At 32.6% G+C, this 13,521-nt stretch overlaps 2 protein-coding genes across 3 annotated transcripts in view; both read left to right on the top strand.

Annotated features, from left to right (window-relative positions):
• Positions 1 to 1,814: 1,814 nt before the first annotated feature.
• Positions 1,815 to 6,388, top strand: LOC125202541. 2 transcript variants are annotated; one of them, XM_048100951.1, is made up of 11 exons: positions 1,815 to 1,966; positions 2,350 to 2,531; positions 3,033 to 3,531; positions 3,653 to 3,800; positions 3,882 to 3,992; positions 4,139 to 4,679; positions 5,041 to 5,373; positions 5,475 to 5,544; positions 5,622 to 5,773; positions 5,888 to 5,954; positions 6,057 to 6,388. In XM_048100951.1, the coding sequence occupies exons 2-11, from the start codon at positions 2,361 to 2,363 to the stop codon at positions 6,194 to 6,196; spliced, it is 2,232 nt and encodes a 743-aa protein (XP_047956908.1). In that variant the 5' UTR covers positions 1,815 to 1,966; positions 2,350 to 2,360; the 3' UTR covers positions 6,197 to 6,388. The 2 variants fall into 2 exon arrangements, with proteins under 2 accessions (XP_047956908.1, XP_047956909.1); XM_048100952.1 differs by lacking the exon at positions 1,815 to 1,966 and having other exon boundaries at positions 2,263 to 2,531.
• A 6,116-nt stretch (positions 6,389 to 12,504) lies between these two features.
• Positions 12,505 to 13,521, top strand: part of LOC125202519 (transcription factor WRKY19-like) — a 2,298-nt gene continuing 1,281 nt past the window's right edge. Inside the window, exons 1-2 of the mRNA XM_048100925.1 lie at positions 12,505 to 13,112; positions 13,218 to 13,346. Of these exons, the coding sequence (XP_047956882.1) occupies positions 12,877 to 13,112; positions 13,218 to 13,346 (365 nt within the window). The 5' untranslated portion in view covers positions 12,505 to 12,876. The remainder of the gene's footprint in view (positions 13,113 to 13,217; positions 13,347 to 13,521) is intronic.

Genomic DNA, 13,521 nt, shown 5'->3' with positions numbered 1-13,521 from the left:
TTTATGGATTTAGCTTACATAAGAAATGTGAATTTGTGTGGAAGTCAAAATAATTAAGCTATTGTTCCGCTTTATGGAACAAACACATAACCTCTAAAGCTAATTCATTCAGATGCATTAAATTTAAAATTTGTGCAAGCTAATAGTAGCTCTATTTAATTATTGAAATTTTTAAAGACTTTAAAAAGGAAGCCAAAAAGCAACTTAGTAGTCGAATTAACGCGTTTGAAGTGCTACAATGGCAAGTATGTAAGCCCGTTTGCAAGATTATGCCATAAAATAGGTACTACTCCCTCCGTCCCGTAATATGAGTCATATTTAGTTATGACACGGGTTTTAGAAATGTAAAGAAAAGCGGGTTGAATAAGTTAGTGAAATAAGGGTCTCACTTATATATATTAGTTTTATAATAAAATGTGAGGTGAAATAAGTTGGTGGAATGTGGAGTCTACTTATCATTTATAGTCTAAATAAAATATGAACGCCGCTCACCAAAACACAATAAAGTAGTATATTAAATATATTGGACATTGTTGATTCAGACATAAATACAACAACCGACGACTTTAAAGTAAACGAAAAAAATAAAGAAAAAAAAATAGATAAAGACAAATAAAAATTAAACCATGGCTATAAATTCAAGCATGCCAAAAGTAAGATTTGACATTTTAGTAAAAGAAAAAGGACTTGAATTAGTGGAATAAGAGTCCCACTTATATATATTAATGTGCAAGTATCGAGCTCAACATCGTGCAACTTTTTCTATGTGATACAAAATGTAGAATATGGATCTCAACGCAATTCTAAACCAAATAAAAAATCCAATAAATCTCAAAACAATTAATAAGTTTCGATAATCCAAATATGACATGCGGACTTTAAATATTGGGTCGGGCTCCACTTACGCAAACATAATAAAATAGGTCACAATATTGAACGCCGCTTACCGAAACACAATAAAGTAGTATATTAAATATATTGGACATTGCTGATTCAGACATAAATATAACAACCGGCGACTTTAAAGTAAATGAAAAAAACAAAAGAAAAAAATATATAAAGACAAATAAAAATTAAACCATGGCTATAAATTCAAGCATGGCAAAAGTAAGATTTGACATTTTAGTTAAAAAAAAGGACTTGAATTAGTGAAATAAGAGTCCCATTTATATATTAATGTGCAAATATCGTGCTCAACATCGTTCAAATTTTTTTTATGTGATACAAAATGTAGAGTATGGATCTCAACACAATTCTAAACCAAATAAAAAATCCAATAAAATCTGAAAACAATTAATAAGTTTCGTCAATCCAAATATGACATGCGGTCCTTAAATATTGGGCCGGGCTGCACTTACGCAAACATAATAAAATAGGTCACAATATTGAACGCCGCTTACCGAAACACAACAAAGTATATTAAATGTATTGAACATCGTCTATTTACACATGAATATAACCACCGAAGACTTTAAAGTACGACAAAAAAAAAAAAGAGAATATAATAGATAAAAAGACAAATAAAAATTAGCTATAATAAATCAGGCATGACAAAAGTAAGATTTCATATTTTAGTAAAAAAATTGGACTTCGAATTACCAGAGTCCACAAATGTATTGATATTCAAATCAATTTCTATTGATGGAAAATCACCCTCTTTAAAGTGCATTCTGCCATTAATAATACTGCTGTTTTTACTCATAGTAGAAAATGAGTTGGACAGAATTTGAATACATGCTGATTCAGACACAGCCTTTTCTCAAGAAACCATCACACGCAGTGCACACACACTGTGTGCTAAAATAGCTCTGAGTTGTGCTGTTTGGCGATTCGTCTTCTACCAATATATGTCAGCGCTAATTCCTGAAATACCATTTTCTTGGTAAGAGAAAAAAGACAGCTGTTTTTCTCCCATTGCTCTGTTTATTCTTCAATCGCCGGAAGTTTTTGCCTTTTCTGGGTGGTGGTGAGTGAGTCTCTTCTGTTTTAGGTGTTTTTTTTGTTGTTTTTGCTTTCTGATCTCTGTTTTTCTTCACACATATATCAGCATTGTTGTGTGTGTGTTTGTGTTTTCTTGATCATGCATGTATGTATGTTGTTTATGTGCAAGCTTGAGCATTTCATGACATTCCCTCTAATCTTGGAAAAGATGTTGCTTTTCTTGTGAAATTCCATATCTTTCTGCAGAAAACTGAACCCTTGATGTGTTTTCTTGTTTGTTTTCTCTGTTTTAGGGGTTTTTTTTTCTGCTTATTTATTTATTTGTGGTTTATTTAAGGTTGATTGTTGTTCTTTTTTTTCCTTTTTCATGTGTGTTGTTGAATTGAAGTGTTTGTTTTGTATATACAGAAGGTTTGGGGATGGCTTTGTGTTCTGTAACAGCTGTAGAAGGGGAATCAAAATGGGAAAAAGGCCCTGCAGATGATGTGGTATTTGCATTTATTGAGAAATTTGTTGATCCAAGGTTGCCCTATAAGTTCTCCATTAACGACCCTCCTTCCGAAGAGGCACATAAATCTATTGCAAGACAGGTTCACTCTCTCTGTGTGTGTTAAGAGTGTGTTATTTTCCTTCTGATAAATTGAGGATTGGTCTTTAACTTGGGTTACATTCGGTCTTTGGAAGCTATAGTTGCCTAAAGAGTAGGACATTTTGGAAAACTTTTTGATTTGGGAGTTTTCTTGACTTTGCAAACTGCTGAAGAAGAAATCTTACAAACAAAAAATGGCAAATTAGGATGTGTTAGAGAGGATCTTCCTATTTCATTTGTGCTCATGAATGAATTTTAGTTGTATTTGATTTTATAGTTTGCATAATTTTTCTGAATATAATGTGATTTTACTTGAGAAAAGTAATAGAACTATGGCATCGAAATATGGCTACAAGATGGTAACATTCTTAAGATCATAATTGTGTTTATGAGGGAAGGGGAATTTGCTACTCCATTATCTCATTGCATTCAAATTTATGGAGTACTTGTTAGTTCTGTTAATCTATTTCAAAATTTCTGATTTCTTTTCCTGATTTACTAGATGCATGCAGTTGTTTTGCTTTACAACTACTACCACAGGAAACAGAAACTGGAGTTCAAGTTTCTTGATTTTGTATCCTTCTGTATGCTGGCTTTGTCACTGAGGCCAACTATGAAACCATTTTTGAGAACAATATGTGGAAGTGAAGCAGTGGATTTAAATGGTTCTGATGTTCATCTCTCACTGACTGAGAGAGCTGTCAAATGTGCATGTGATATAGCTTTGTCGTTGGATGCATCAAAGGATACTCCAAGCATAGAAGGATATCCGATATCAACAGTTGCAGTCTTGTTGATTGACTCGGAGAAAAAAAATTGCATGCTTCAGTTGGATGCTGTCACTGAAGGCGTGTGGTCACTTGTTGAAAAAGAGATCGACGTGTTTGGTACAGATGAAGATATAAGAGTAGGTGAGAAGAGGAAAGTGAAGGATCAGCAGCCACTGTCTGGTCATGCTAAGTTTCTGCAGATCGGTTTTGATGCTGTGAAGGACGTCGCAGGTATGCCATCCATCGTTAACTCATCATTCAAGAGATGTTTAGAATAATAGAAGTTAATGCAACAATGAGATTTGAAGCTTGATTCCTATTTGACTCTCGACTGTTTTGTTGCATGGTTTAGGCATCGAAGTGTCTGACCTTGTTGTGTTGGAGGCTCATGTTGTGTATTCGTTAAGCAAGGAGAAGTCAGCTACTCAGTTTTATATGATGGAGTGCAATCACTCATTCGACAAAAACAAGAATTATGATCTCGATTCTCTTGTTGAGAGGTCAGAGCTATTAACTATTTCTTGACTTGATTACAATGCTTCTCTTTTATGATACTAAATATTTTAGGTTAACTTTTGCAGTTTGCATGGCCCTTTTGTAGAAAAGTTTCTTGATTCTTGGATGACTACCTCACTCGTCGAGTATCATCGCTTGCTTCCTTATGCAGAGTTGATCTCTAGTTGGCTTCCAAGGTATAAATAATGTCATCTGTGGATAGTGGTTTCATCTTGATTCTTGATTTGATGGTATTGGCTGTGATTGATTACTTCTACGTTTTCATACATTTCAAGTGGAAATCTGTCACATTGCCTTTGATGTTTTGGTGTATCATGTACAGGAAAGATTCGTCAGTGCCTATTCTGAGCGACATTGTTACTGAGATCATCAAGAACAAGGAGGCAGAGAAAACTGCTAAGCCTTGTGTAGAAAACAACGCTCAAGACTTGGATAACAAAGATAAACTTGGGTGTGCCACCGATGTGCCTGAGACCAGACGTGAAAGTGTTGATAAAGGCAGTGAAAACAACCACATGAAAGGTCCCTTGTCTGGCCATTCAAGACGGAAGTCTCAACGTGCAGCTGTAGATGCTAGTGCCTCGCGAAAGACAAAAACTGCCGCCGACTTTTTCAATATTTCCGTTCCAAGTGAGGGAAGAGAGAAGAAGAACACAAGCATGAGAAGTGATTATCAGAATAACAACACTCCCTCTCCACAGGTTGATGCAACAGAAACTTCTGCCGACTTTTTCAAAATTCCCGTTTCAAGTGAGAGAAGAGAGAAGAAGAACAAACGCATGAGAAGTGATCATCAGAATAAGAACATTCCCTCTCCACAGCTTGACGCAACAAATGATCCTGAAAATGTTGTCAGCTCGAAGGTAAGACTAATATATCTTCTACGGCAATCTTTTACAAGCATCTTAAAACAGGCCCCTTGTATCCATGTTTTCTTTATGCTCTGTGTGTTCTGTGTGCACATTTTTTAATTCCTCGTACGAGAAAAGCAGACAAATATTCATAGAATGATGATTATAAATAGCTATCCCTAAATTATTTTATGGCTCTCTCTTTTCATTTTTCTCCAATATCTGATTGATATGAACTCTTGCTGAAAATCTTAAATTAACATGTCGGTGCCAACGCATAAATTTCTCTCATATATATTGAATCTGGTTTTCTTATCCTGTGGTACAACACTTAGTTATTCGACTGATTGATGTGTTGAATGAAATTCACTAGGCGGTGAAAACCACGGATCCTTTGAAATCAAATGATGGTCGGTTTAAAGAGCCGGGGTCGATGGGGGAGAATGGTGGGACGAGCAAGCAAAGCGGTGATGTTGCTGTAGAAAAGAACAGCAGGAAGGTTCACAGTGAGGCACTGAATGATGGTCTGTACAAAGAGGAGAAGTTAATGGGGGAGACGAGCAGGCAAAGCGGTGCTGTCGTAGTAGAAAACTACAGCATGGTGGTTCATAGTGAGGCATGGAATGGCGCTGAAGTAAACAATGTAACGCATTCAGAAGATCATCAGAATGCATTGGCACTTCTCGATTGGAAAAAACAACAACTGGTAACTCCTATGCTTCAGTTTAAGTAAAAGCATTTTTTCTCAACTGCTCTTTTATATGCATAAAGTCTGGAAAAGGAAGTTAACTTTTCTCGTCTTGGCAGTTTTCTCGCCTCTGCGCTATAGAAGACACACTAGCACTATTCGAGCATGTTTCTGATCGCGTGAGAGATGGTATGTATGCCATATTTCCCTGGCCTTTTTCTTGAGATATCTTCACCATTGTGGAAATAAATGTGAAATGTTTTTAGGTGGTGAAGCTGGTTTTGCTCGTCAGTGTATCGAAAATATCGTGAATGGGAAATATAACTTGCTGCTGCAGGTTGAAAATTCCACCAACTCTGAACCTCAAAAGCAAACCAGAGATCCCAAAATCTATCTCCCTGGGATATCATCATGTCAAGTGAGCTTTCTTCTCAAGACATGTGTGTATGCGAGATAGTATATCGACAAGTGCTTTGAGCTTGTAATTTATCATCTCTACACTGCATTTAGTTTGATGGTGCTCTCTTTTCAGGATTTGGAATATGTATGTGCCATGAACAAATGGAGGCTGCCGAGATTCATGGTGCAACCTTCCGATGGTAAGCCATCATCTTCGTGTACCATTTTATTACTTGTCCCGGTTGTGGATTTGACCTCATCAGGGGTAACATATAACACCAGCAACTATGTGATGTTTTCAGGTAAGTTCCTGGCAAATGTGACCGTGTATTGCAGAGATAATGCTACTCTCACTTCAGAGGGCGATGCGGGGCCCACACCTTGTGAGGCTCGGGAGTCTGCGGCCACCAAAATGATCGAAAAAATACGAGCAGGCCAGTGATTGAAGCTCTCAAATTCATTACTCTCTGATGAAAAGATAGTTTTGCTAAGAGTTAACTGACAGAATTGTGCACAATTTCAGCACTTACTCAAAGAAAAACATGTAGGGATGAAGATGTTTTTGATTCTTACCAAGAAATACTTAATTTTTGTGTAAAATACTACTATGATTCAAGGGTATATTCATTTTAGTTTGATATATGTTTGGATTATCTATATAGCTAAGACTATTGTGCTTGTACCTCTAAACTAATAAATAATTTTGTCAGACAAACTTGCTAGATAGTTACACTTTTTTCAATTAGCTGCATTCGAAATATTAAAATTATTGACAATACCTATCTATCAATAGAAGTATAGAACTATTGAAATAAGTTAAATTAATATCTTAATTCAACAATTGGGCCGCATGTACATGAATTTTTGGTCGTGAATAGTAACATACTTACCCTTATCTCTATTAATAAATATGGTTCGTCTATTTAATTTTTATTTGTAGACTTTTTATTGGGTACAAGCAGGAACTTAGGTTAAAGTCCAATAGTAAAAAATGATTTGGGATTTATCGAAAAGAAATAAAAGTTGGAAGTGCAAGTACTACTCTCTCTGTCTGTCAATAAAAATCTCACTTAGACATAGTTTGAGTTCTAAGAATTGTAATAAAAAGTGAGTGAAAAAAGTTAGTAAAATATGAATTATATTTTTATATTAGTTTTATAATTAAATATGGGAAGATAAAGTTAGTGCCATATGGAATCTATTACCAAAATAGTAAAATATAAATGAGATAATTATTTACAAATAAAAACAAATTTATTAATTGAGACAATTAATGTTGGACGAATGAAGTAGATTTTACTAAGTAAAAATTTGGACCAAGTCATATTTGAACCTTTAAATTGTACGCGCTTTAGTTTATAATGATTATTACTCTTGAGAATTATGTTCACATCATTTTCTGCAATATTAGATTTTCAATTCCAATCCAATAATTGGTCTTTTCTCGGCCCCTACCTTCTATTTATTTCAAAATTCTTTTTACGAATTATTGTTTTATATTCAGAAATTTTAGCTTATTATTTTTATATAAAATGCGACACTCTAGATTTTCAGCATTTTCTTTAAACTATATTCTTAACTTTAGTATACTAGTAAAAAAAACGGCTACAAATATTTTAGCACATTTAAAAATTTTAATTTGTGCTTCTAAATATAACATCAACACTTCAAAAAATATATTTATTCTTGGCCTTCCAATTAAAATTAGGGGAAGCAAATGCATGTGTCATAGTTTAGAAAATGATTAAGACAATCTGTCATCAATTTAAGAATGTCTTTTTTTGCATTCTAAATTGTACTACAATAGTTAGTGTTCAAATTTTTCTAAAGCACTTAATTTTGTCTATTTTTGTATGCTTAGGGGTTTTTTGGTTTACATGATTGTGTCTTATGTACTATGTTTATGTAATGAGATTGAATCTCCTAATTTAATCCCAGATGAATAATTCTATGATAATAGCCACCCCCTCCAAATAATCCCACTACTAAATCTTAATGAATAATCATACAGGATGATAATAAAAGATAAGTTGTTTATATTGAGTATTTCTAAAGAAAACACAAAAAGTTCAAGATATTACAATTTTGGGAAATCTAGTAGGGCTTATTTGTTGCGGATGTATATATTTTTTGAACATAACATCCAAAATCTGAGGATTGTGTTGTGCCCTTGTAGTTACGGTAGTTGCACTTTCTTTTGAATTGAAATGAATTTTAATTGAAGCCACACACGTATGCAAACACAAAATGTGTCTCCATCAATGAATACATTTCATCCCAATAATTTCCTAAATTTTCAATTTGCATTTTCCTCGAAGTGGGAAACTTATTCGTTAATCAAATCGTCGTCGATATAATAATGAAGGCCATTCACTAATCACTATCCTATAACTTTCTTGTCCTTTCCTTTTTATTGAGTAAAAAAATAGACATTTGTTGAATCGTGTAATGATCCCGTTATAAATTAATACTTTGACATAACTATAGACCATTTGATTCCGATCTAGAAGCAAATCTATCTAGAATCAGATCACATCATCAATTATAAAGTATGTAAATCATTGTGGATAAGCATCAAATATTCCTCCAAAATACTTCCTCACTCTTATGCAAAGTGAAAACATTTTCTTACAAATAAGAGTTTATACATTGTTATTGTTGTTTAGTTGGAAAAAAAAGTAGATACAGATTAAATTATAAGAATGGTCTTTTTTATTTTTAGAAAATATATTATTTTGAGTGGATATTATAAAAAATAAGAATATGGAGTAAGATTTTGAACAGGACATAAGTAGTATTAAAAATCATATTTGAAATATTAAAATTTTGAATAGTTTTAACTCAAAGTGTAGAGCTTCTAGAAAAGTTGCGCTAAGAATTCAATCATATTTTAAAAATTAAAATTGAGATAGTATAAGTCGAGAATCAAAAAGTCATTTTCAGTACAAATAGCGACACTTGCTTTAATCAATTGGTAGTTATACAATTTTGATTCATAATTTATGGAGTATATAATTAAGCTCTTCAAGAAAATAACCAATTCAGTACGAGAACGATGGCGATAGCTAGTTTTAAATCAATGGTCAAAAATCTATTATGAATCCTTCCTCCTATATAGTGATATAAAGTATTCAATATGAGAACGATGGCGATGTGTGGTTTGAATATAAAATGGAGTATATTATACTCCCTCCATCCTATTATAGGAGTCCAAGACACTTTTCTGCTTTCGTTTTATAAAAATGATAATAAATAGTTAAGTGGAGAAATTGTAAAGTAAGAGAGAATAATACTATCAACATTATTCTCTCTTATTTTATAATTTTTCTACTTTAACTATTTATTACTCTTCATTTTTATAAAATGGGTAAAGAAAAGTGACTAAAACTCCTAAACTGGGACGGTACTATTGATAATTAACAAGTAGTACTACGTCTCAATATAACTATAATTGTAAAAAAGTACCTAATGTTTTTCCTAAAATCCAAATGATACTCTCACAACAAAATTCGCATGCAGCCCAATATATCAAATGTAGTTCTATATAAAAATAGTATAATTTGAAATTACAATTTTCACTTAGTAACATAAGTAGGTTTCAGATACGATCAAATTAATAGTACTATGATTGTGGAATATATTCGTGGACATGTAAGATCTTATACATGTGACTTTGTCATGTCACACCATCATTTGAGGACCGATTTTTTTGGACGCAATTAACATAATTTTTCATAAATAATGCGTATAGACATATTTTTGTACGTTTGAAACACAATAATTTGTTATTGATGACAAATGGTATATGATAAGTCTTCACTCAATCACTCAATTTCATTCAAATTGGAAATGTTTCTTTAACATCTAGTGTTGTTTAATGTGTTAAATCAAGCTAAAATTATAAAAGTAAAGTAAAAAATAAAATATAGAGAACGATGTCTTCATTTTCGAAATATATTATTGTGACTTGTGAGTGATTTTGAGTGGATATCTTAAAACTGAAATGTGCCTCTTTGAGTGTGAGATAGTAGTAATATGATAATCTCATATTCAATAATAACATTACCTTATTACATCAAGTTTTAAAATAAATAAAACAGCCATTTTTTATTCTTCAACGCTTCCTTTTTGTATTTTCTTTTGGAATTCGAAGGATAATAAACAGCTAAACAAAGTCATAAACAACATTGGCTGCTTCAAATTTCAATCATTAATTTATTATTATCAGTTTAGTTTTAAGCTTACATGATGTCATTATACTGAACGTCATCACAGTGGCCCCCACATTTACCGATTTTTTTGCTTGCTTGTTTCATTTCATGTCTACCACGCAGAAAGATCTTTGAACTTTCGCGGAATGTCTCATTTTCTTCACTTTCTTGAATTTTATTTTTAATTTTCTAATTCATTTGAATTTCATAGAAAGTTATATAGCTTTCGTTTAGATAAGAGGAGTAGAATAGCTATACTTTCTATTGGATTTTCGTGGCTATGAATTTTGTCGCTCGAAGAAATTTCCAAGAAAGTTCGAAAAAGTGGTATTCGAAATGAAAACTTATCTTTCTTCAAACAAGAGTGTGAGGAAGCAAACAAGCAATTTCAAACAAACATTATAAACGCATTAATTTCAATTAGTTCGGCGAGCAGGATATTAATGGTCCATATCCTTTGTGTATGATTTTCTAAGAAAGAAAATATGGAGTAAGGAGTATTATCTCCGTCCCTGAAAGTTTGACGCAATTTACCATTTCGGCTCGTCCTTGAAAGTTTGACATAATTCACTTTTTATTATTTTTGATAGTGGACCTCATATCCCACTAATCTTTTCAACTCACTTTCCATTACATTTTTTAAAACTCTAGTCGAGTCAAAGTGTGTTAATATTTGAGGGGCGGAGGTAGTATATTAATTATGGGGGAGTTATTCTACAATTTTTTCATTAACTATAAACAGTGAATCATTTTAAATTAAAAATTTTAATCTCATTACATCACGGAAGTTTACAATAAATTCATCTTGTTGAACGAATTGGTTTCATACAATTTCCTAGCGAATTCATATCAAATGTGAGAAAAAAATTTATTTTTTGAATTCATGCAATTATCCTGAACTTTAAACATGCTTAACAACAAAATCATAATTTAGGAATAGTTTATATTCTCCCATCCATAAAAAATAGTAGTTAGCACAATGGATGACACACATCTTTCGAATCTCGCAACAACATGACATATTATTTAATTATTGGCTACATAACCAAAAGTGTTAAGAAGAACAATTAAAGTAAAATGAAGTCTAGACATTAGATCATTGTCATATGAACACTACAATTAGTTATTCTCAAAACCTTGAATTCTATGTTTAGCTACTCATGAAGTTAAATAACAAAAATTTTCATGTCCAATATAACGATATTTGTAGTTGAGAAGAGATCAAAAGGGTTAATTGCTTGTGTAGTAATGAAGTTTGCTCAAATTATGTTTAGTTTATTTAAAATTTCTTCTTATCACCATTATAAAAATAATAATAATATCAGCTACATTTAATGCAGGGATACAAATAATAATAATATTCGTGAGCGATCATATTAATATTTCACGACTTTATATAATTTTATGATTAGAAATTATTCAATTAGGACAGGGGATTCATGTCTCGTAATGACTCTATCCTATTTGCAAAATTTTCGTTCCAATGCAACGACTTTAGCCACATCTTATCAAATGTTTTTAAAAGCTTTATGAAAAACAAGAAATTGAACACAATTTATTTTAGAAGATACTCCCTAATTAGATCTCTCAAATATTCATCCTCCAAACATGACATAACTTGGTGTCTAAAAAGAACATATCTATATATTCCACAATGAATGGGAAAAGTGTTTTTGGCTTACATAATGACTCCTCGAATATGAAAGCTTGTTTGAATTTTAAGCTTTCAAGTGTTCACTTTACAGATTGTGAGGGTCTTTCCTAATTTAAATATATAGCCATCTCTAAAAAGGTTCCACTATGTAAATATTTATAAGCCTTTTAGATTTAGCTCCGGTAATTATTAAAATAATCTATAATGATATTCTAAACCCAAAATGGAGTAGACAGTTGGTTCCAATAGTATTTTTAAAACTAATTTCATTTTAAATTTTTGAGTAAAATACACTCCGTCTGTTGTATGTTAATTGAATTATTTTTTTATATTTTTTTATTTTAGAAAATATCAAGATAATTGAGTCATTTCTACTTTTGAAAAAGTAAAATTCTCTTACTTTATTCTCTTTCATCTTTCTTACCTATTTTATCTTATTTTATACATTATTCACTTAACACACTATTCTTAATTCCGTGCCGAAAAGAAGCGCTTCTATTGACAAGGAACGGAGGGAGTACCTATCTTTAGGTTACACCAAAATAAACCTAAATCACTATTTCAAATTTTGTGAATAAAATAAATAGTGGACAGAGAATATTTTTTAAAATTAAGTTTAGTATAAATGATCAGTGTAAAATCACTATTTGACGACGTGACATTTATACCGAAATCCACTTTAAATCTGGAAATAATAATTATTAACAAATGATATTAATCCCAATTTCAATAATAAAATTTCAAACACAAATTGCGAGTATTAAATTGATGCAAAATGCATGATGACTCCCGCAATAATGTGTGGCCACAGCGCCACACATTAAATTGAAACGGTCAGCTACACGATTCATACAATCTTGCTATCCATTTCTTCCACATTATACCATTAAAGAAATTAACACTTTTAAACATAAACACAACTACCTTTAGCCCTAAAAATCATTTCTTTTTCCCATATATCCCCCCTTTATAAAGATCATATCTTTCCAGTTTCCACCTGTGTACTCATTCCTTCGCAACTCACAACTATACAATACACATACTATAAAAAACCTCACCATCTCCCATTTCCATGTCCAAAATCTCAAGATTCTTGATCAAGATCAAAACTTTACAAAGATTTCACAACCCCTTTTCCAAATAGATCAAAACCCAATTTCCATTATGATCTTCATCACTCAACACTCTTGAAAGTTGAAACCCAGATCACTCAAATCCGGAATCTTGCCCAAAAAAAAACACTTTTTTTGTTTGAAAATGGAGAAGGTTGGAGTTCCGGAGAAGACTGTAATAACCGTGTTAGCTGAGGGGAAAAAGCTCGCGAATGAGCTGAAGAGGAAGCTCGACCCCTCCACAACTTCAACAGAGGCATGCGATGCTTTGGTGGATAGCATTCTCTCTGCCTACGATAATGCAATTAAGCTTCTTGCTCTGATCGGAGACGGCGCCTCTCCCACAAGTGACGAAGGCTCTCATCACAATTCTAAGAAAAGGTAACTTTTTTCTTTGTTGCTTTTGAATTTTGGAGTTTTATGATTATTCGGGTCTTTTAGTTTTGGTTTGATTGAGAATTTAATCGACTTTTTTGTGTTGTATAGGAAGACTATGCCGAGATGGAGTGAGCACGTGCGGATTTGTTCTGGGGAAAGGGGTGAAGCCCAGCTTGATGATGGCTATAATTGGAGGAAATATGGGCAGAAAGATATTTTGGGGGCTAATCATCCAAGGTTAGATATGTAATTTTGGTTATTTCACTAAGATTGCTTGGATTCTGAGTTTGAGGAAGTGGTGTCTTTTTATTGATGTATGTCTTTTTTTGGACATCCAAGGTTAAAGATGAAGTTTTTATTAGTTTGTGATTTTCTATTTCTTTGCTTTTTGTGGGGGAGGGGGGATGTTTTG

The sequence above is a fragment of the Salvia hispanica genome, chromosome 1 (genome assembly GCF_023119035.1).
Source record: "Salvia hispanica cultivar TCC Black 2014 chromosome 1, UniMelb_Shisp_WGS_1.0, whole genome shotgun sequence".
Classification (NCBI taxonomy): Eukaryota; Viridiplantae; Streptophyta; class Magnoliopsida; order Lamiales; family Lamiaceae; genus Salvia; species Salvia hispanica.
Note: the sequence above shows the minus strand (reverse complement) of the source record. Positions and strands in the feature narration are given on the sequence as shown.

What these genes read in the sequence shown, in the direction of transcription:
- LOC125202541 (XM_048100951.1), top strand. Translation starts at nt 2,361, where the DNA reads ATGGCTTTGTGTTCTGTAACAGCTGTAGAAGGGGAATCAAAATGGGAA. An exon ending in ATCTCTAGTTGGCTTCCAAG is followed by an intron (nt 3,993 to 4,138) that starts GTATAAATAATG and finishes TATCATGTACAG; the next exon opens with GAAAGATTCGTCAGTGCCTA. An exon ending in CATGGTGCAACCTTCCGATG is followed by an intron (nt 5,955 to 6,056) that starts GTAAGCCATCAT and finishes TGATGTTTTCAG; the next exon opens with GTAAGTTCCTGGCAAATGTG.